Source organism: Balaenoptera musculus, chromosome 4, assembly GCF_009873245.2.
Source record: "Balaenoptera musculus isolate JJ_BM4_2016_0621 chromosome 4, mBalMus1.pri.v3, whole genome shotgun sequence".
Lineage (NCBI taxonomy): Eukaryota > Metazoa > Chordata > Mammalia > Artiodactyla > Balaenopteridae > Balaenoptera > Balaenoptera musculus.
In genome coordinates, this window is record NC_045788.1 from 102381144 (window position 1) to 102404305 (window position 23162).

General features: G+C 37.7%; 2 protein-coding genes across 4 annotated transcripts in view; both read right to left on the minus strand.

The window, feature by feature from the left end:
• Positions 1-10050, minus strand: part of NSUN3 (NOP2/Sun RNA methyltransferase 3) — a 58784-nt gene extending 48734 nt beyond the window's left edge. The window contains 2 exon segments of the mRNA XM_036851834.1: positions 8992-9101; positions 9922-10050. Coding sequence (XP_036707729.1) covers positions 8992-9101; positions 9922-9936 — 125 coding nt within the window. The 5' untranslated portion in view covers positions 9937-10050.
• Positions 10051-16627: 6577 nt separating this feature from the next.
• ARL13B (ADP ribosylation factor like GTPase 13B) overlaps positions 16628-23162 on the minus strand; it is an 81603-nt gene continuing 75068 nt past the window's right edge. For all 3 annotated transcript variants that reach the window (XM_036850858.1, XM_036850860.1, XM_036850859.1), the window contains one exon: positions 16628-18687. In XM_036850858.1, the coding sequence (XP_036706753.1) occupies positions 18611-18687 (77 nt within the window). In that variant the 3' untranslated portion in view covers positions 16628-18610. The remainder of the gene's footprint in view (positions 18688-23162) is intronic.

The following is a 23162-nucleotide window of genomic DNA, read 5'->3' on the forward strand; positions in this document are numbered from 1 at the left end:
TACAGCAGGAAATATTTATTTACGAGCTGACCTTTCTAGCTGAGTTATTTGGGAGCCTCATTAACCACGGTCAATTAAGTAAATTCCAGCTGCTACTCACCCTGGTGTGGCCTATGTGAGGAATGGCTGGATTGAAATGTTAACACCTGCGACTCTGGACGTGTGCCATGTGAATTTCAGTTGAGGCTAACATGTGAAATTGCTTTCTCTTTTCACTGCCTCTTACTATGATGGTGCATCACAGAAGCCCAGTGTTTCAGCTATACCGGAGGATGACAATCTCTTTAAAAACATGCTTCACAAACTTTAGCGTGCATCAAGTGCCTGTAAGAGACTGCTAGGCCCCACCCGGGGCTTTCTGTAGGTCTGAGGTAGAGCCTGAGAATTTGCATTTCTAGCAAGTTCTCGGGTGATACTGATGCGCTGATCCCCAGGACCACACTTTGGGAACCAATGCATTACACTGGACCCTAAAAGGAAATCTATGAACGCCACGGTTGTAAACCTTATGTCAGTCCATCCTAATCTTACCCTCCAAACTGGATGAATATCTATCCAGAGTTTTGAGTCATGTAGTAACAGGGAAATAATGCTCAGAAACATAATTTTATTAATACAGACTAAAGTGGCTTAGCTTTAAATCATGTGTCCATCCCTTAGCTAACAAAGGGCTAGACACTTTCAATTGGCTTTATACACTTTCAATTGGTTAATATCTGGCAGGGCAAATCTCCATCCTTTTTTCTTTTTTTCTTCACAATTTCCAAAGCTATCTTAGAATGTTTATTGTTTCAGGTGAACATGAGAATCAATTGGTCAATTAAAAATATTTTATAAAATATTTGTATAGATAAATAGATAGATAATAACTTTGACTAGGATTATGTTAAATGCACTAAATTTGGGAAGAATTAACATTTTATTGTATTCACTCTTTCCAACTTTCACCACAATATGTTTCTCCATTTATTCACATTTTCTTTCAGATCCCTTAGTAAAGATTATTAATCTTGCATATTTTACTTAACCTTACTGTATAAAAGGATTGTTAGTTTAGGAACACTACTGATTCTTGTACATTATCCAATATGTTAAATCTTGAAGGATGAGGAGGAATTAGCCACAGGAGGAAATGAAAATACAAATTCCAGGGCAAAGGCCATAGCGGCCATAGCACGTGTACAGGCACAAAGGTATGACGGACAGTGCATTTGGGGAATTAAAAGTAGTCTAATGTGGCAGAAGATTATATGGGTCAAGTATAAGATGATAAAGTTTTAAAATATTACCTTATAAATTTAAAATTCTTATAAATGAGAAGTCATTGAAAGACTCTAGGGGGGAGAGCCTCATTAGATTTAAAAACATGTACTTATGGCAGAGTGAGGCAGGAATCTTCAGAAATTATCCTATCTCATTCTTCAACAACTAGATAAAATAAGCTCTTGCTCAGAACAAATAAATTTTCTGATCCCTCTTAACCTACACCCAGCCTACTGAACTACCTGAATTTCCTGGAGCAAGTTTTCGTTAGCCTTTAACAGTCTCGGCATAAACTGCTCCCTCTGCTTGGAATGACTTTTCCTCTCTCACCCCCTTCAGCCTGACTTACCTCTCCTACTCGCTATTCACGGGGCAGTTTAGGCTTTATCTCCCCAGGGAAGCCTCTCTACCTACCACCCAATCCACCCACTCCATCTCACCCTGATAATATCAATAATAATAAAAATTACTGATCACATGCTTACTATGTGCTTTTTGCATGCTTACCTCATTTCACCATCACAACAACCGTGAGGGGCAGCTATTATGCTCATTTTAGAGGTCAAGCTAACTGAGGCTTTCAGAGATTTGGCAACTTACCCAAGGTCACATCACTGTTTAAAGAGAAGTCCCTGATTCAAAATCCGCTGGCTTTAGAGCCTAATAGGAGTGTGAGGCCCTGGTACTGTAGCACAAGTGGTATATGACAGGAAAGAGAAGAGAATTTCTACTCCAACCCTCACCTAGTGCCAGTGGCCCCGTTCTCCCTGAAGCTTGACATACGCAGCCCTTGGGAACCAGCTGCAACAGGATCCATTCAACGAAGTGACTGCTAAGGCTGCTCGGGCTGGTACTTCCCAGCCCTGAGAAAGCAAAGCTGTGTATTAATGTGGGTCTCAGCACCCACCTGCCAGTAACCTCGTCTTCCCCCAACATACAGACACACCCTCCAGCGCTTGCACTGGTGGGATGATGCCCTGATGCTGGTGGCTACTCACTTCAAAAGCTCTGATGGATGCAGCAGACAGTGGAGGGAGCACATATTAGAAGACTCAAGAAGACACTGGCCAGGCGCCACACTCCAGGTCTCCTCTCAAGATTCATGAGGAGGAGTCTGAAGTTGCGTCACTTAATAAGCTCCAAGGCCAGAAGTGCAAGCACACCAGCAGTCAGCAGAATGGGGACCTAGAAGATCAGTGACCTGCAAATATTTTGCTAGTACTTCCACTGATAGCATTTTGAAAAAAACTATGTACCCTCTGGAACATTTTAAGTTGACATCAAAATCTTCACCATATGTTTAAGGATGTAATTTCCAGCATACTGTAAAAATTGACATTTTAAAATACAAATTATACTACTTTTTAAAATCTATCCAGTGGAACCTAAATACCAGAGTGATTTTGAAACCCAGCATTGTCCATTTAAAGATTCATGGACTGACTCTTCTTGAACAGGTGGAAATTTTGCACTGTTCCTTTCCCTTTTATTTACATTTTATTTCCCCATATAACTTTATCCTAATACATTTTTGTGCTTTTAATCTTTATTACCTTATCGTATTTCTCTCTCTCTCTCACACACACACACACACACACACACACACACACAAGTGTATATACTAAATTTGTTTTCACTGTAGCCTTAAAGCTCTAAGTGTTTTATGGTAACTTCTGGATTAGTCATCAATAAAATGACTAGTACAAAATTGATCAAAATAACTTATAGATTTGATAATCTATAAATAATTTGATAATTGTTTAAACATAAAAAGGAAAAATTCATAGGAAATGAATCTCTTAATGAAATGAGCTTTTTCTCCCTCCTACATCCAGCAATGAATATTACCTAGTGCTATAACGATCAGGGTTCAACATCAATTCCTATTTTGAGTTTTTAGAAGGAGTGACAAAAACCTTCACTTAAATAAGTAGGTGAGAATTAAATATATTTTGTTAAAACGATGTCTCCGTTTTGTTAAAATTCTTTCTGAGTTATGATCTCAAATCACTAAATGACATATCTTCAAAAATATTTTAAATAATCTGTTGGCTGACAGCTCAATTGGAGGTCCTTTACTTACGCTGAAAGCAAAACTTGGAGACCATCTGACCTGTCAAAGAATTTGGTAGTCCTTTGTCATTTACAATTACAGTCCAATAGTCTCTGGCAGGGGGAGTTTTGACACCCTGGAGGAATGCAGTGTGGAAGAGCCAGGATGGTGAAAGTGTGGCCCTTCTTGTAAAGTGGGACAAAGACAGTGTAGAAGGGCAGGTTGGGAAAGGGGAATAAGTACCCCTCTTAGGCAACAGGGGAGCAGAGTAATCTCCTGAAAAAGCATACATGAAAGCCGAGGATCTGGAAGTTGATTGCTATAACTTGCCTGTGCTCACATATCCCTTGAAAATTGCATAATATATTATTTGGACAATGTTTGTTATATGATAACATGATTTTCAACTTTTGTGTGATTTTCTTTTCTCTTACTATTCTATTCTCCATTGTACCTTCCTATCTAATGATGAGGATAAAATATTATCTTATCTACACATCACTAAGCACAACTGCTTAGTTCTGTATAAATGCATAGATTACAGAACCCACTAAACGTTCATGGTTAAAATACAGAAATCCCTTTTGTTTTATTGCTATTATTACCCACTAGAGGGCGCTCATTCAATCATTTTAAAAGTCTGGTTTAGAAATCAAGAATAAATCAACTCATGGAAATGCATCAAGGTATGTTTTCATGCCATTTTATTTCTATTCTTCAGAGTCTAATAATGAGCTGACTGCCTGCTACTCTTTCTTGACATTGTTTCCTCCTTGTTTCTCACGGAAGGGCAATCTATGTCCATATTTGTTAGCCACAGTACCTCAGATTGGGAGTCCTGAGTGAAGGTTTGTGTTTGGTGGAGACAACAAAAGGCTGAAAATACTGCACACAAGGAGTCCCTTGTATCAGGAGACACGTGCATACACTCCCAAGACTGGGACTCCAGACCCTTCACAGCAAGCAGCACACTTGGTAGAGGAAAAGGCACAGACTTTCAAGTCACAGGCTTGGACTGGCCATAAACTGAGACACCTGGAAATTTTTCTAATCTCTGAGTCTAAAAGGAGCTAAAAGTTACTACTACACAGGGTGTGCACAGATCAAGGCTGAAAATGTGTGTAAAGCCAAATAAGGGTCAAAATAAAATCTAGATGCTAGTTCATTTCTGTCTTCCTCAACCAGCCCACTCCACCCCCACCCACCCCTTCACAGATTCTGGTAATGCAATCTGGTTATATAATAATTTTTACTGCTATATGTGAACTATGTGACCTCTGGGTTAATGAGGAGAATGTTAAATATATATATATATTTATTTACAGACAGGCCAGACTTAACTATGGCTTTTTTTCTTGCCTTCCACAAAGTGCACACAAATTTCCAAAGTTCATAAAGATTTCCAATTACTCCTCCCCTCATATATATTTGAGGGCAGACTATATATAATCCATCTTTGTATTCCCAATGCTTAGCACAATGCCTGGTATATAAACACTGCCTAAGTTGTGAATACATACGTAGACCACTTGCACAAGTCTTAAGATACTGGTTCTTCAAGGCCCTCCCTTGTCAGGGAAGAGACAAGTCAGTAAATTATGACAATACAACTTTGAAAGAATTAAAACAGCTGTATCATCAAAATGCAGTGGAAACACAAAGGGCAGAACTAATTTTGCCAAGCGCGTATGGGACAGCTTGATGAAGAATAACAGTAATAGTAATAAAAATAATTCTCACGGGCTTCCCTGGTGGCACAGTGGTTGAGAATCTGCCTGCCAATGCAGGGGACACGGGTTCGAGCTCTGGTCCGGGAAGATCCCACATGCCCCGGAGCAACTAGGCCCGTGAGCCACAATTACTGAGCCTGCGCATCTGGAGCCTGTGCTCCACAACAAGAGAGGCCGCGATAGTGAGAGGCCCGCGCACCGTGATGAAGAGTGGCCCCCACTTGCCACAACTAGAGAAAGCCCTTGCACAGAAACGAAGACCCAACACAGCCATAAATAAATAAATAAATAAATAATTTTTTAAAAAAAATAAATAAATAATTCTCACATGTACTGAGGGCTTACTATACGTCAAACAATATTCTAAACACTTTGTTTTTATATGTAAATTCATTTTCTCTTTCCAAATAATTATATGAAATAGATACTATTTTTCCCACTTTACAGACAAGGGTAGTGAGGCGCAGACATGTTAAAGAACTCTCCTAGGTCACTAGCTACAAGATGCACAGGCGGGATCTGAACCCCCACTTTAACCACCGTACAGAGGGGAAAAGGAGGGCATCATTCCTGGCAGAGGGAACAGCATACTCAGTCCCGAAAAGATGACGGAGCCTGTCTAGTCATGATAAGACATTTAGTCCAAACGTAATACTGCAGACTGTGGGGGAGCAAAGGAGGCTAGTATCCCAGGAGTGACATGCTGGAATAAGGCAGCATTGAGAAGCAGCATGACAGCGTGGGTAAGACAAACTCCCAGGGCTTTTCCAAATGTGAGCTGCGTATCACTGGGCAAGTTACTTAACCTCTGCATGCCTCAGCTTTCCTATCTATAAAATGGAAATAATAATAACTACCTCGAAGGGTTGTACAGGATTATGTTATCATCTGTAAAGTGATTAGAACGTTGTCTGGCATATAGTGCCATAAAAGTGGATGCTAAACTAAGCAAACAAACAAATATTAAAGGGGAGAGACTATGGAAAAGGGTTGTTGCAATATGTCAGGTAAGGAAACAATGAAGGCCTAACTAAATAGTAACAGTGATGATAAAAAGGAGATCCAAATTAAGAAACTTCTCAAGTAAAAGCAAAAGCACTTGGTGGGCATTTAGATTTTGATAGAGGCAGGGCAGTGGTGTGTGGTGGTAGTACAGAGTTAGGGAGACCCCAAGACACCCTTACTATTACACTATTAAGTTCGGGTTCCCCAAGACTACTCTCAGGTTGATTATTAGCTAAAAGCTATTTTATTAGCTATATTATAAGCTATAACTCACTGTTACACTCATGGTTATGGTTACAGCTTATTACAGTTAAAGTCAGGCAAGGTAAGAGATGCAGGATGCAGAGTGTAGGACAGTTCAAAGCATGACGCTTCCAGCTGTCCTCCTCAGTGGAATCATGGACAAGGATAACCTTTCCCCGTAACGATGTGTGACAATATGCACAGGAGTACTGCCAACCAGGGAGTCTTGGTGTCTAGATTTTACTGGGGCTCAGTCACACAAACATGACTGACTACCCACTCAGCTGACCTTCAGTCTCCAGCCCCTCCGGAGGTTGGAGGCAGGAGCCTTAGCTGATACGGTGGCCCAGAGCCCCCACCTCACATCACGTTGTTACACTTCCCCACGTTGCCCAAGCCCCCAGGTAAACAAAGACTCTTAGGCAGAGCATTCCAAGGGCTTAGAGATCACCTCCAAGGAGCTGAGAGCAAATGTCAGACCTATCTCTGAATAAGGTTCATTCTTCACTAAAAGGCAGTGGAAGTGTGGAGGAGGAAAAAGGAAACTGAATTGATAGTGATGCCTTCAAATGAGATAGAATATGCAAGCAGCAAATGGCAACATAGGTTTGGTACGGGAAAATAATAATATGCTTTTGAGTTTGCCTGGTACGAAACTAAGTTATCAGAAAACACTTAAGCTTGTCAAGGGCTGCATCACTTGAGATGACAGCACACTGAGGGAAGTTTAGAGTCATGCCATGAATGGGCTCACCTTAAGGAGAACATGTAGGTAACAAGTAGGGCAAAAATTGAATCCGGGTAAACTCTCAACTTCAAAGGGCTGCTAAGAATGTGAGGGCAAGAAGGGTTTTTACAAAACGATAAAATTAAAATAAACACTAAACCTACCCCACTACTACAGAAAACTAAAAATACTGAGTAAATTATTAACTTTCTAGATAGCACAAAAATGCACTCACCTTTCCCTGGAAGTACATAGACTCTGCAAGCACAATATTACGTCTTGCAAATAAATAGTTAAAAAACAAAAGTATTTCTGTTCTTATTTCTCCATGCCATCCTCCATGCTCAGACTACTTTCTAAGCTGAGAAAGCCTTTTTTTTGCCTATGGCAAATTTAGCACATGTTTATGCAAAACTTAAATTACCATGAAAACCCAACAAAAAGGTAGATGAAGCAGAAGGCATGGCTAATTAAATGGACTGCTCATTTTGGTTAGGGTCAAATAATAATTTATAAATCTGTCTGAGCACAGTAAATAGAAAAATAACTCATTACAGGTCTGAGCAGCCAGATAAAGTCTGAAGACAATACACCTCTTGAAATTTTTCTTTTTTTTTTTAGATCATCCATTTACGCCTAATTACATCCCAGGTATGAGAGGCATATAGAATAGGAGTTAGCTGTGGGAGTTCATGAACCAGAGAGCCTGGGCACAAATCCCAGTTCTGCCACTTACTAGCTGAGAGAACTTGGGCAAATTACTTAAAGTCTGTGCAGTTCCCTCAGGTGAAAAGTGGGAAACAAACTTCAGAGGTTTGTTCTAAGCGTCAAAAAAAGTCAGTATTACCTGGCACATAATAAGCATGCCATAGGTGTTTGGTTATTTGGCTACTGTATGTGAGTAACTGTGCATACTGAAAACCTCATGAATTAATTACACGCTTCACTATTCACTCCTCTTTCTTCTCTGTGATAGAAGACACCCATTTAAAAATCTAGTTTTGAAATAAAACTACAACTATAAACTACATTTTCACGTTACAGTATTTACAAGTTTCTAAAACAGTTTAATTTGTCTAAAATTATTTCAGAACCACTTCATACTTCATTAAATCACCAAGACCTGGCTTCTCCTCAGGTCTCTGCTGGCACCGTCAGGCTTTGTTAGATAAGACTAGGTACTCCCGCCTATTTCTATTGGGATATTTATGGAATTAGCAGTTTATATAGTTTTAATCATGCGCCTCCTCCTCCATGAACAGACTGTCTGAAAACTGGTCCTGGGGACTGCCTTGCTCTTTGTATTTCACAGTGTATGGTATACTGTATCAGGCACTCAATGTAAAGAACCCATAGAGCAACATACTGACCAAACACAAAACTCACTAAACATACAAATCGAACTTCTCTCACATCTAGGCATTAAATATTTCTCATTTCTGTTTTCTATAATACATTTAAATAATTTGTGTGTGTGTGTGTGTGTGTGGGCACAGGCATGTGTGTTCAAAACACAGCCAGCTATAGATATGGGGAAGAAACATGATTACCAAATAGAGTGACTTCAGCTAAGATAAAGTAGTGTTGGCTTTAAAGACTTGTTGCATTATCTCCTGAATTTCAGAAACTAGTCAAATACCCTCAAAATTTTTCTTTCAGATTTTTCTGTTACAGTATAATTAATTTTGTCAAACTGGTGGGCAGTCCTGTTTCAAAGATCAAAGCAATTTCTTAAGGCAAGGGCATAACAATTTTTGCTTATAACAAAATTATCACTACAAAGTTTTCTTTCTACCCTTTCCATTTTCCTATGAGCCAATCTATTTCCTCCTCCTTCTCCCTTCTGAAGCCTCAGCAGGAAATGGAAACCAGGTTTAGATTCCTTTATCTTTTATCTTCACAGCACCCCTCCCCCAGATGGGTTTATTTCTTGTTCTATCATAAAGCATCAAGAGATGAATTATACTAACCTTACTGTATGCCAGGCATCTCCAAGTTCTCTGGAATATTCCTTTTCAAAATGATCCAATACAACTTCGCAAATCTGTTTTGCAACCTTCCTCTCTGATTTTGCTTTCAGCTATGATGATAAGAAAAGGCTGCTGACACACTCTGATGTTACCAATTTACTTAACTTCAACATTATCAGTACAGTCTTTTTTCTTAAGATAACACTTTTTTTCCCCTGATAATTACTAGTTCTTACAACAGGAGCTGTACCTCACACATAACAAAATTGTATTATTTACTTACGAAAAAAAGGTTTCTCCAAATGATTATTGCTCAAATGTAAAGCAAAGGGTAAGGCAGAATTGCGGTGTTAACACAGGAATGTGTGTCAAAGGAACAAAATTAATTTAAATAAGCCACTCTAGATGTTAACATTAGGGGAACTGGGTGAAATGGGCAGAGGAAGTCTTTATTATCTTCGCAACTTTTTAGGAAATGTAAAATTATTCCAAAATAAAATGTATTTAGAAGAAAAGTCACTCTAGTTTCCTGTGGAAACGTCCTTTCAGTTCTATTTCATTTACTAATCCAAGAAAAGTTTACCTATGTAACAGATATCCTTTAAGCTCCCAGGACAGTACAGTGACAAAGAGAGTCTCAGCCCTCCAAGAGCTTGCATTGTGCTCAAAGCTGAAAGGAGTGGATATTAAAGTCTGCAGGCGGGACTGCAGACAGGTTATTTGAGGCGGATGTGAGTCTTGGGAGAAAACGACAAAGAACGCTCACGAACAAGCGTCAAAACACTCGGCATTATTCTAGAGCTTTGGACTGAAGCCAGAGAAACCCAGAGATCTCCAAATTCCCACATCCCAGCCCCCTCCCTCGCCACGTCGTCGGTCGATAAAGTTTCTGGTTCAGTCACAGGCACCCGGCTGGATCCCAGCCCTCACCCGGGTCAACATCATTCCGTCAGGAGAGGTCAAACAAGAAGTCAAGACCACCGGGCATCTCAAGCTTGCGGGGAACCAAAAGCTCACCCCGTCTTCCGAGTTTCGCCAGAATTCTCTCCCATCCCTCACTTTTCCGGTTCAACTTCTCGCGAGATTCTGCTTTGCCTGAGTTATCGAAATCTCGCCTAAAACCCTAGGTGCCGCGAGAGGCAAGCGCAAAGTTAACTTCTGCTGGTGGCTGAAGGAGGCGGTGCCTACCTACTCCGGGGGCGTGGCTGGGGCCCGTGGGCGGAGCCTTGGGCAGCCTGTCTTAAAAAAGTCGCGCCTCACGCTGAACAGTCTCTCACTGGTGTGTGCTTGAGGCTCAGTGAAAGGATGGAAGTGTTTGTCACTATTAGGTACGTTGTATGATCGTTGTTTTAAGATGTTCTCAGAGGCGAAGCTGGTTTCTGTTAATCTACCAAATCCGAAGACCCCCCGTTATCCCAGATATTCAGGACTCAAGATAAAAGAACGGATATGATGAAAAAGAAATTGTCACGCATTTCCTAGAGATGGCCCATTGGGATAATATCTCTCTTTTAATGGGGAGGGTTAAAGGATTAAATTGATTGAAATACACAGGTAAAGCGTCTAGCATAGAGACTAGGGAATAGTAAATGCCCAAATGTTAGCTGCTACTGTGTATTATTTTCACTATCTTGATCTTCGTGATTATCATCAAGTTCTGATACCAAATGCCTGACGACTAAAATGACCTTACACCCTATACCCTAAAAAATGACCCTCCTCACCCACCTTTACTAGGGGAAGTGTTACTGGTTCTCAGGAAAGTAGTCCCTAATATTTAATGACCATCATCATTTTGAGACCTTTGATGCTCCATATATCAGTATAGTGTATAATATAGGTGCAAATCTTAGGACCATGTAAAAAGATAAATTTCATTACCCCAAATGTGATTTGAAGCTTAATATATTTATTTATTTAAACAGGTTACCCAATAATCTAAAAATGAATTTAGATTTGGTGCAAAAGAAAATATAGTACTAAGGAGTGAGATGATTCAATGCACTACTTTGTTGAAAGTTTAAGGAAAAGTCATTAGTCTACCTTTTAGCCTCAGAGATTTTATATACTTTATTTTTTTCTGTACTCATTAGATTGCTGCATTTAGTGAATCAATGTGGTACTATATTTGCAATGTAGACATATAAAAAACTTTAAAGGAGGTAGTAGAAATCATATTTACTATTTTTCTATTAGGGAAAGGGGATATGTTATGCTTGGAAAGCAGTCATATTTGTTCTATTATATTGTTTTGTGACTTCTTTAGCACATTTCTGTTTTCTGAATTTTAAATAAACTAATGCTCATTGAAGAAAAAAAATTTTTTAAGCCTATGAGAATGAAAATCATGCATAATGCCACTAGAGATAATCACTATTAACATTTTGGTGTGTTTCTCTAATTTTATGCATTCATTTTCAAGTTTGATAAGACTATGTATAATGTATCCTCTGTTTTTATAAGCAATTTCTTTTATTAAAAATTCTTCATATACAGTACATAATTTCTAGAAGTTGCATAGTATTTGAAGGTATGGAGGTTAACATACTTACTAGCTATCCTATTATTGATAGACATTTTTGCTCATGAATCTTTGCATGTCTGATAATCTTATAATTTTTAATTATGTCCTTAGTCTGGGTAGGTTTTCAAATCTTATTAGTTATTTTATTTCTGTTGTAAATTACCTGCTCATATCCACTTATCTAGAGCTGTCTTAGTGCTATTTATATTTATATTTGAGATGTTAACCATATCACATTTTCAACTACTTTGCCAATTTTTCTTACAATCATTTGATTTTAAATGTGAAAATAGGGCTTCCCTGGTGGCACACTGGTTAAGAATCCACCTGCCAATGCAGGGGACATGGGTTCGAGCCCTGGTCCGGGAAGATCCCACATGCTGCAGAGCAACTAAGCCCATGCACCACAACTACTGAGCCTGCACTCTAGAGCCCACGAGCCACAACTACTGAAGCCTGAGTGCCACAATTACTGAAGCATGAGCGCCTAGAGCCTGTGCTCCGCAATGAGAAGCCACCGTAATGAGAAGCCTGCGCACCTCAACGAAGAGTAGCCACCGCTCGCTGCAACTAGAGAAAGCCCACGCACAGCAACAAAGACCCAACGCAGCCAAAAATAAATAAATAAAGTAAATAAATTTTTTTTAAATGTGAAAATATTTTAAATTTTTATGCGATCAGTTGTTTGAGTTTGTAAGTGATTCCATTGCTTGCAAGTTTCTTCCCACAGAGGGGAGCTACTTCTGTTCCTTTCTCCCTTTTTTCTTTAGTTTGATCTTTCTCATTTCACCTGCTAATCTATCTAAAATCAATATCAATGTATCATGAGAATATTAATGGATTTCCCCTAACCAACACCAAATAAGTACTGAAGAATAAACAAAGTTCCACACTGAGTTTTAAGGAACTGCTTTACAAGCAGCTCATATAGCTCAATATCAAAAAAACAAACAACCCAATCAAAAAATGGGCAGAAACCTAAATAGACATTTCTCCAAAGAAGACATACAGAGGGCCAAAAGGCACATGAAAAGCTGCTCAACATCACTAATTATTAGAGAAATGCAAATCAAAGCTACAATGAGGTATCACCTCACACTGGTCAGAATGGCCATCATCAAAAAATCTACAAACAAATGCTGGAGAGGGTGTGGAGAAAAGGGAACCCTCCTACACTGTTGGTGGGAACGTAAATTGATACAGCCACTATGGAGAACAGTATGGAGGTTCCTTAAAAAACTAAAAGTAGAATTACCATATGACCCAGTAACCTCACTACTGGGCATATACCCAGGGAAAACCGTAATTCAAATAAACACTTGCACCCCAATATTCATAGCAGCACTATTTACAATAGCCAGGACATGGAAGCAACCTAAATATCCATCAACAGAGGAATAGCTATAGAAGATGTGGTACATATATACAATGGAATATTACTCAGCCATAAAAAGGAACGAAATTGGGTCATTTGTAGAGACGTGGATGGACCTAGAGAGTGTCATTCAGAGTGAAGTAAGTCAGAAAGAGAAAAGCAAATATCGTATAATAACGCATATATGTGGAATCTAGAAAAATGGTATAGATCAGGGGTACCCAACCCCCGGGCCACGGACGGGTACCGGTCCTCAGCCTGTTAGGAATCAGGCCGCACAGCAGGAGGTGAGCAGTGGGCAAGCCGTGGAAAAATTGTCTTCCATGAAACCGGTCCCTGGTGCCAAAAAGTTTGGGGACCGTTGGTATAGACGATCTTATTTGCAAAGCAAAAATAGAGACATAGACGTAGAGAACAAATGTATGGATACCAAGGGGGAAAGGAGTGGGGAGGGAGGAATTGGGAGATTGGGATTGACACATATAATTTATTGACACTATGTATAAAATAGACAACTGATTGGAACATACTTTATAGCACAGGGAACTCTACCTAATGCACTGTGGTAACCCAAATGGGAGAGAAGTCCAAAAGGGAGGGGATATCTGTATGTGTACGGCGGACTCATTTTGCTGTGCAGTGGAAGCTAACACAACAGTGTAAAGCAACCATACTCCAAAAAAAATTAATAAAAATAAATAAATAAATACTATGTAATATTAAAAAAAAAAGAATAGAAATGGCTAGAGGCAGACTTGTTTTTGCAGACATGAGACAAGAAATTAAGCTGACAAAAATACCAGAAGTTGTACTACGGTTTTAAAATTATTATTGTTATTATTATTATTATTTTTAAAGACTGAGGCAGCTTAAGAATATAAGGACTTACTGCTATGCAGGAAAATAATTTTTACATACCTAAGCAATTTTATTGTGAAGTCATTTGATATAAGAAGTGTTTCAGAATAAACTTTATGAATTTTCATATTTATATAAAACATCTCTCAAAGCCCTTCACGTTCAGGTTTATGCATCAAGAAGGTAAAGACAGGATTTGTAGTAAAACAACCTGACATCAAGAGAGTGTAAGCTCCTTAAATTGAATAGCAGAAAAAGACACTAGAGAAACCTACTATCAAAGCAAGAGAACAAAGCATAGTTATAGGCAATCTTGAACTTCACTTTAGGTGAGTAGCTAGTTAGCTGAGGCTCTCATTTTTTTAATCATAGTCCTCCAAAGTGGTGTGTACAAACTCCAGCAGACAATCCACTGGGACTGGGAAGTGAATATAATAACTTGTATTTTTATTTAATTTTTTCTAATCTTTAAAAAAAATTTAGGGGAGTATATGCAAAACACAGGAGAACATGTATATAATTGTTAAGGGCTGAGACTTTTCCCCTCAAAATTCATGTTGAAGCCCTAACTCCCCCCTCCCCCACCCACTCTCCCATCCCAGTACCTCAGAATGTGACTGCATGTGGAAATGGGGCCTTTTCAGAGGTGACTAAGTTAAAAGGAGCCCTTTAGGGTGGGTCCTAATCCAATCTGACTGGTGTCCTTATAAAGAGGAAATTTGGGCACAAATTGGACACTAGCAGCAGCCATCTGTAAGCCAAGGAGAGAGGTTTCAGACAAGGTTGCCAACACCTTAATCTTGGACTCAGGCTTCAGAACTATGAGAAAATAAATTTCTGTTGTTTAAGCCACCCAGTCTGTGGTACTTTTTTGTTATGACAACCCTAGCAAACTAATACAGTAACTTTATATTTAATGTATACTAAAAATGCTTACTGAAGAAGATGTATAAAATTTGGAGACCACTGGTTCGTTTACCCAGAACATAAATTGTTTCCTCATCAGCACACGAAAGGAATTTACAACTCATGCTCTAAACTGGCAGATGATTTTCTTCATATTTTCCCTTTAATATAAACTGATCCCCTTCATTAAAGGAAATTCATTTCTGATTTACTATTTTTTCTCAAAAAAATAGACTTCTATTATTGTTTCCACAAAGACAATGGATTATTGCTATTTTGATAATTTACACCATTCTTTAATGTAAGGTTTGAAATATATGAATTTATTTTTTGGATCCACTAGAATGTATTTCTTGATAAATTAGAAGGTCAGTATTAGCAGAATCTCAATTGCAAAGTATACTTCAGTTAGAGAAAAACTTAAATAGTAAAGCCAAGGATAACAAAATGTATAACCTACAGCTTTATTTGTATAGGCAGTTTCACTTTTGATAAGTTTTGCCATCTGGAAGCATCGTATTTCTTTAGTGTGGAATGAGAGAAACTAACATAAAAAGTGTAGCAGATAGAACCAAGTTTCAAATAAAATAAAATATTGCCATAGTAAAAGAACACTTAGTAAGAGATCAGCCTCAAATATAATGGCATATTCAATTGTTGAATGTCTCTCGACTATTCACAGAAAGTTTTACAAATTAGGTGAATTCTATTCCATCATTTGACACTTAAAAGAGCATTTCATTATGTATGTATGTATGTATGTATGTATGTATTTATTTATTTATTTATTGCTGTGTTGGGTCTTCCTTTCTGTGCAAGGGCTTCCTCTATTTGTGGCAAGCGGGGGCCACTCTTCATCGCGGTGCGCGGGCCTCACTATCGCGGCCTCTCTTGCTGCAGAGCACAGGCTCCAGAGGCGCAGGCTCAGTAGTTGTGGCTCACGGGCCTAGTTGCTCCGCGGCATGTGGGATCTTCCCAGACCAGGGCTCGAACCCGTGTCCCCTGCATTGGCAGGCAGATTCTCAACCACTGCGCCACCAGGGAAGCCCAAGAGCATTTCATTTTAAACTTGCAGAAAACATGGCACTTAATTTTTACAAAATTATGAATTTGCTTCCTCCATTATAAAAGTAGACAAATTACAAAAAACTAGTTTGAAAAATTGAGGAAAACACTCGACCAATAACTAAAAAATTCACTATTAGCATTTTGCAACATTTCTTTCTAGTGTTGCTTCTAAAAATAGTTTTGTACTTAAATCAACTACATACAAAATTGTATATATGTTATATATGCATTTTACACATAAAAGTATAGAGAATTATCTTTCAAAAAAGTGAAACTATCTTTTGGTTAGTAGCTTTACCTTAACAAGAGACAGACATCAAGTCATCTAGAAACATAAGGTGATATGATGTATGTTTAACTGCCTTTAAAATGACAATGTTCTTTCCCACATATATAAAAATGCATGCAGAGAAAAAAGTTTTTCATGTAAAGTAACAAAAAATTTATCATTTTAATCTATCGATTTAAAATGTCAACAATCATATTTTTTTAAATTCTTTATTTTGTTACCAAAAGAAACCATTTAAGTTTCTCAAATGAAAAGCAAAACAGCATACTGATGAAATTATTTTTATTGTGTGAAAATGTCATAATTCATAATGATTAAGAGTAAAAATGCAGCATATAACAAAATAGGCATTTACTTGTTCAAAGCCACCTGGATTTACAAAACTTTAAAAATATTTTTAGAATGCTTTAAGAATACAAATTAATTTTTGAGAGAGATATAAAACATTTATTCCATTTTATCATATATTTAACTTCAAAATCTTGAAAATGATTTTTATTTATTTTTATTAAATGGACTCAGTAATTATTGTACACTACAGTAATCACTGGTAGGAAACAAAAATTTTAAAGATTTATATCTATTCCCAAACTAGATGAATATTAAAAATGGCAAAAGTGTTAGTTTAGGTTTTAGAAAATGAATAAATGTAAATTTTACAAAAAGGAACCAAAAAAGATATACAAACAAGTTTTTTCTCTAAAATCCAATTCAAAATTTACATTCTGTCTTCTTGTGTTGCTTTTCCTTACACTTCGGTCACGTATCAAATTTAGGTTGTTATGAATTTTGTATCTGAAATAGAATGCTTTTTCTACTCAGTGTGCTAAGTAGTTCCCATGTACAAAACTCCAAAAAACTGCATATGATGTTGACTACAGTAGTAAGTGACCTGATTAATAAACGCGTTCAATGAGTTAAAAAATGTGAATAAAATGTGATGCTCTAAAGGAACATTTTAAAAGTAAATAATCGTATTAAACTTAGACATACTTAATCATGTTATTGTCAGATACCAGTATAAGTCTGCTATCAGTACAAGTTGCCAAACTGACCAATTTTAACAAGGTGATTACTGTTTACGGCAGGGGTCCCCAACCCCCGGGCTGCAGACCGGTACCAGTCCTTGGCCTGTTAGGAACCGGGCCACAGAGCAGGAGGTGAGGGGCAGGCGAGCAAGCGAAGCTCCATCTGCCGCTCCCCATCGCTCCCCATCACTCACATTACCTCCTGAACCATCCCCCCACCACTGCCCGTGGAATAATTGTCTTCCACAGACGGTGTGTGGGGGGGATGGTCCCTGGTGCCAAAAAGGTTGGGGACTGCTGGGTTATTTTCACCTTGATGTAAATGGATACTTTTAATTAAACATTTGAATCTATTATTCAAAATATATATCTAAAAGTTTGTCTAACTGCCAGATGAGGAAAGAATTCTATAGATGCCGTTCTTCAGTGCAAGAGAAGTACCATTATTTTAAATTAAGTAATTATTTTGGAATTATTTCTTTATTAATGTAATTTAAACCACCATTTCATTCTTATTTCTTTAGTACCCAAGTATTTCCCGGTTATAAAATAAAGTCTCTGGACTACAGTAGCTTTTCCGGTCTTTTTGCCTTTAATTTCAAGGCAAAAAAGAATTAGAATAACCTAAAAGAGTCACTGAAGCTTCTGATAGAACAAGGGAGTGAGAAGGAGCACCCTGATCTCTGAAAAATCTAGTCTTTGAATGAGGTGTTTATTGGGACTTTTAATAATATCTCAGAAAACATTTTTATTAATTTAAAAAGCATTTAAGTCAAAAGGTATTGCAAGTGTCTCTCATTTATTGGGAACATCACCAAAGAAAACAAACAACAACAAAAATTCAATTAATTAATTAGTGCTTTCAAATAACATAATTTGGTAAAATAAAAATCTGAGAATCGATTTTAAAAAGATATCTTAAAATAAGGTAAAATTAGGATGTATATTTCAAGAACAGTACTATTATAAAACATACCTCAAACCATATAAATATATCCTGTTTGTATAGCTCATGTCTGTCAAGTAAATCAACTCCATTTTCCAGACACAATTTAAACAAAGCATCTATAGAAAAGTGCACAGTCAATATCTTAGTAATTAAAATTCTTAAACCAAAGTTTTAGAAAAATATAAAAAGTTAAAAATTTAGGTTATAAATTCCTAAGAATTCCCTTTCCATGCACATATATCTTACAAATGTTTAAGATACAGAAATAAAGACTATTAAACAAATAGTAAAGAAAGTGTACAGAGTCCATTGGCTCTTTTTCTGAACAGCTTTTCCTTCAGGAGTATGCCCATGAGTGGGGATGTATAAATCAGAGTCAACAGTAATTTTTGCTAACTTGGTCCAAATGCTTGTCCCATTTGCTGGTCATTTTGCTTCTTTTTTTTCTTTGAACCATGTAGACCATGGGTAAGTAATTATCAAAACAGTCAGGTCTTTGGCTCACTGATACTGCTACGGTTGTCTTGTCCCAGTCATCGATGTTCAGGGTTTTTCTCCTGTGAGAAAGAAGGTCCTCCAGCTCATCTTGCCGACCTTAACAGAGCGCGTCCACATGAGCTGGTTATGATATGACGTCGTGAGAATCACTGTTAGGTCTCTGTCGCACAGCCAGGGGAGGCAGTGGCTTCCCGTAGAAGTCTGTGCAAAGAAGGGGTACCAAAAATATACAAGTGTTATGGTAAATCAAGATTTCTGACACAATTAATTAATTTCCCCCTTTAAAAGAGTAAGACACTCTGACTTTACAGGTGACGCAATGGTTGGGGAGGACAGGGGAAAGAAAAGGCAGAATCCAAAAAAACTTGAATAAATTCAAAACACAACCACTAGGGTAAATTCATAACTCTAGGTTATAAATTATTCTCTACTTGATTTAATAAAAAGCTGCACCTAATGTATATATTATTATTGTTTCCAATTAAGTGTTCACATTAGAACAAAACAAACAACAAACATCTAAAATTTATGGAACCTATTGCCAAAGCCCTGATAAAATCAGTATTTGTACAATCCATGTCCTTCTCCAATGGCTGTTACTTCTAGGAATTTGCAGAGAAAAATTCATTAATTATCTTAGTGTTCTGGTACATAGGAATCTTTTACAATGATGCTTCAATATAGTTCATTGATTTAGGGCATATTTGATACAGAAAGTCTTAATTTGTACTTCATAATAAGTTCCTAGCCCTTAATTATCATAAATTTAGGTTTATAAATTTAATAGCATATGGAAACCTTCAGTAAGTAAGTATTGTCTGGCCTATTACATTAAAATTATTCTAGAAGCACAGGTGTTCAAGATTACTTGAAATAAACATATTAAAAATATATTTAGGGGCCCATTTCCAGTTCTGCATGTGCTGGAGTTTAGCTAACCTACTCCATGGTATTGCTACCTCAGCATCTATTTTGTCTGGCCAAGTGGCCTGTGGGGGCCTTAAATAGATACTAGCACCTCATGCAAGAACATGCTCTAGAAAACAGCCTGCAGAATCACAAGTAAATGCTAAGTTCCTGATATGACTTCCCCAATGGCCTTCGTGATCAACTGTCTCCCTCGCCTTCCCTTAGATAATACCCCAGAGGAACTTACCAAAACTCCGCTGTTTTGGTTTGAACTGACCAATCTGGCCTTAGCCTGGGAACCCCAAAGCACTCCACCCACAGGCCCTAATAAAGGCATGTTGCCCAGGTACTGCAGTTCTCTGCCTACACCTTGCCTTGACCTCCCACATCCCACTGTGGAACCCTTGAAGCATGTCATGTACTTCCTCCAGGACCTGTGAGTAATTTCTTTATTCCAATTTCTCTTCTGGTCTTTTTGAACTGAGGCCAGGGGCTCTACTTAACAAACATGAATTTAGCAAAGTCCTAACAGCATTTAAGAAGCTTGGAAGTCACTCCATACTAACGAGAAGTAAACAGCTGAAAGACTAAAAAATCACCAGTTCTTCTGGGATCCATAAGAGAGGAGGGAGGTCACAAAACAAACCACTGCCCTCAATATTGGAGAGACAGGCAAACACAGGAAGTCTCAGTTTAGCAGGCCAGACATTCATGAATGGAAAGTGCTGAGGGAACCAGTGCCCAGGTAGGAAAACTTGAAATGTGATTGACAAAATGCTGGATGCTCAGTGTGGACAAGCCTGAGAGTTAAAAACTCTAGGGAAATTAAGTCATAAGGGGGACCCCCTCCGATATTGTGAGATTCAGCTCCAGGAGCCTGAACGAATTCCCACAGTAAATACTGGAGAAAAATCCCCTCCTGCTCACGGCAGAGCAGGGGAAAAGGAACCATTATGAAATACCTTGGAGTATTTTGTTCTTAACAAGGCCTGCACTGGAGGAAACTAGTTAACCAGAGCCTAACCCGCTGGGGTATTATCAGAACCTAACCCACCTGGGGAAGTGCAATAACCAATCCAGCTGGCCCTAGCCATTCTGTACCACTTAATGGGGGAGAAAAAAAATTTGAGAAACTCTTATGAAGTCAACAGTCCAGAGGCACAGGCTCACTAAAAGACTTGAGACCTAATCACAGGAATATAGAATGCTTCCCCTGCCACCACACAGCACCACGGCATTACTAAAGGCCTATTTACAGTAGTTCCTCTTACCAAGTACATCATGCTGGACTATCAAAAAAGAAGTCCAGAAGGCAAAAACACAATTTGAAGAGACAGAGCAAGCATCAAAACAAGATATGGCACTGATACTGGAATTATCAGGCCAGGTATTTAAAACAACTATGACTAATCAGCTAAGGGCTTTAATGGATGAAGTAGACAGCATGCAAGAACAGATGGGAAGTGTAAGCAGAGAGATGGAAGTCCTAAGAACCAAAAAGAAATGCTTTTGAAAAAGAGAAAAGAACACTGTAACAGAAATGAAGAATGCATTTGATGGGTTTATTAGTAAACTGGACATGGCTGGGAAAAGAGATATATATCAATAGAATCCTTGAAAACTAAAAAGCAAAAACAACTGAAAAGAAAAAAAAGAGAACATCCGAGAACTGTTCAAGCACCAAAGGTCTAACATACATGTAATGGGAATACCAGAAGGAGAAGAGAGAAAGGAGCAGAAGCAACATCTGAAGCAATAATGACTGAGAATTTCCTCAAATTAATGTCAAACACCAAACACCAGATTCAAGAAACTTAGAGAACACTGTGCAGGATAAATGCCCCCAAAACTACATCTAGGTGTATCATTTTCAAATTACAGAAAATCAAGGGAAAAAAAAAATCCTGAAAGAAGCCAGCGGGGAGAAACCACTTTTCCAGTAGGTGGACAAAGGTAAGAATTACATCCAACTTCTCCCCAGAAACCATGCAAGCGAGAAGAAAGTAGAGTGAAATTTTTTAAGTATTTAGAGAAGAAAAACTGCCACCAACCTAGAATTCTATACCCTGCAAAATTATTCCTCAAAAGTAAAAGAGAAATAAAAACTTTCTCAGAAAAACAAAAAATGAAGGAATCTTCCCACTAGACCTGCCTTGCAAGAGATGTTAAAAGTTCTTCAGACAGAAGGAAAATAATAAACATCAGAAACTCAGATTTACATAAAGAAAGAAAAAGTATCAAAGATGAAATATGTAAAGGTAAAATGAAAACTTATTTTTCATATTCTTAATTGATCTAACAGATAACAGTTTGTTCAAAATACTAACAGCAACAATGTATTTGATTATATATACTTATATGCATATCTCATGTACCTATATGCTTATATATAAATGCTTATGTATGCTTATGTATACTTATATATATGCTTATGTATGCTTATATATAAATGAAATGGATGATAGCAATGAAACAAGGGACAGGAGGAAAGAATTAGGATTCTTTGGTTATTACAGGCATTCACACTACCTGTTAAGTTGTATAGTATTATTTGAAAGTGGACTTGGATTCGTTGTGAATGTATATTGCAAACTCTAGGGCTGCCACTAAAAAAAAGTCCGTGACAAAGGAGGCAAGAATATACAATGGAGAAAAGACAGCCTCTTCAATATATGGTACTGGGAAAACTGGAGAGTTACATGCAAAATAATCAAACTGGATTACCTTCTCACACCGTATACAAAAATAAATTTTAAATGACTAAAGACTTAAATGTAAAATGTGAAACCATAAAATCCTAAAAGAAAACATAGGCAGTACGCTCTATGTCATCAGTCTTAACGATATTTTTTGGATATGTCTCCTCAGTCAAGGGAAACAAAAGCAAAAATAAACAAATGGGACTACATCAAACTAAAAAGCTTTTGTATAGCAAGGAAACTATGAACAAAACGAAAGCCTACTGAATGGGAGAAGATATTTGCAAGTGATATATCCAATAAGGGGTTAATATCCGAATATACAAAGAATTCATACAACTCAACATCAAAAAAACAAACAACCCAATTAAAAAATGGGCTAGAGGACCTAAATAGACATTATTCCAAAGAAAACAGACAGATGGCCAACAGACACGTGAATAGTTGCTCAACATCACTATCATCAGGGAAATGCAAATCAAAACCACAATGAGATATCACCACACACTTGTCAGAATGGCTATCATCAAAAACAACACAAATAACAAATGTTGGTGAAGATGTGGAGAAAAGGGAACCCTCATGCACTGTTGGTGGGAATGTAAACAGCACAGCAGCCACTATGAAAAAAAGTATGGAAGTTCCTCAAAAAATTAAAAATAGAACTACCATACAATCCAGCAATTCCACTTCTGGGTATTTTTCCAAAAAAAACAAAAACACTAATTCAAAAAGACATGTGCACCCCCATATTCATTACAGCATTATTCACAATAGCCAAGATATGAAACAACCTTAAGTGCCCATCAATAGATGAATGGATAAAGAAGATGTGATACACAAACACAAACACACACACACACACACACACACACTGGAATATCACTCAGCCAGAAAAAAAAAAAGGATACCTTACCATTCTGACAACATGGATAGACCTAGAGAGTATTATGCTAAATGAAACAAGTCAGACAAATACTGTATGATATCACTAGCATGTGGAATCTAAAAAAAAAAAACAAATGAACAAACATAAAACAGAAACAGTCATAGATACAGAGAACAAAC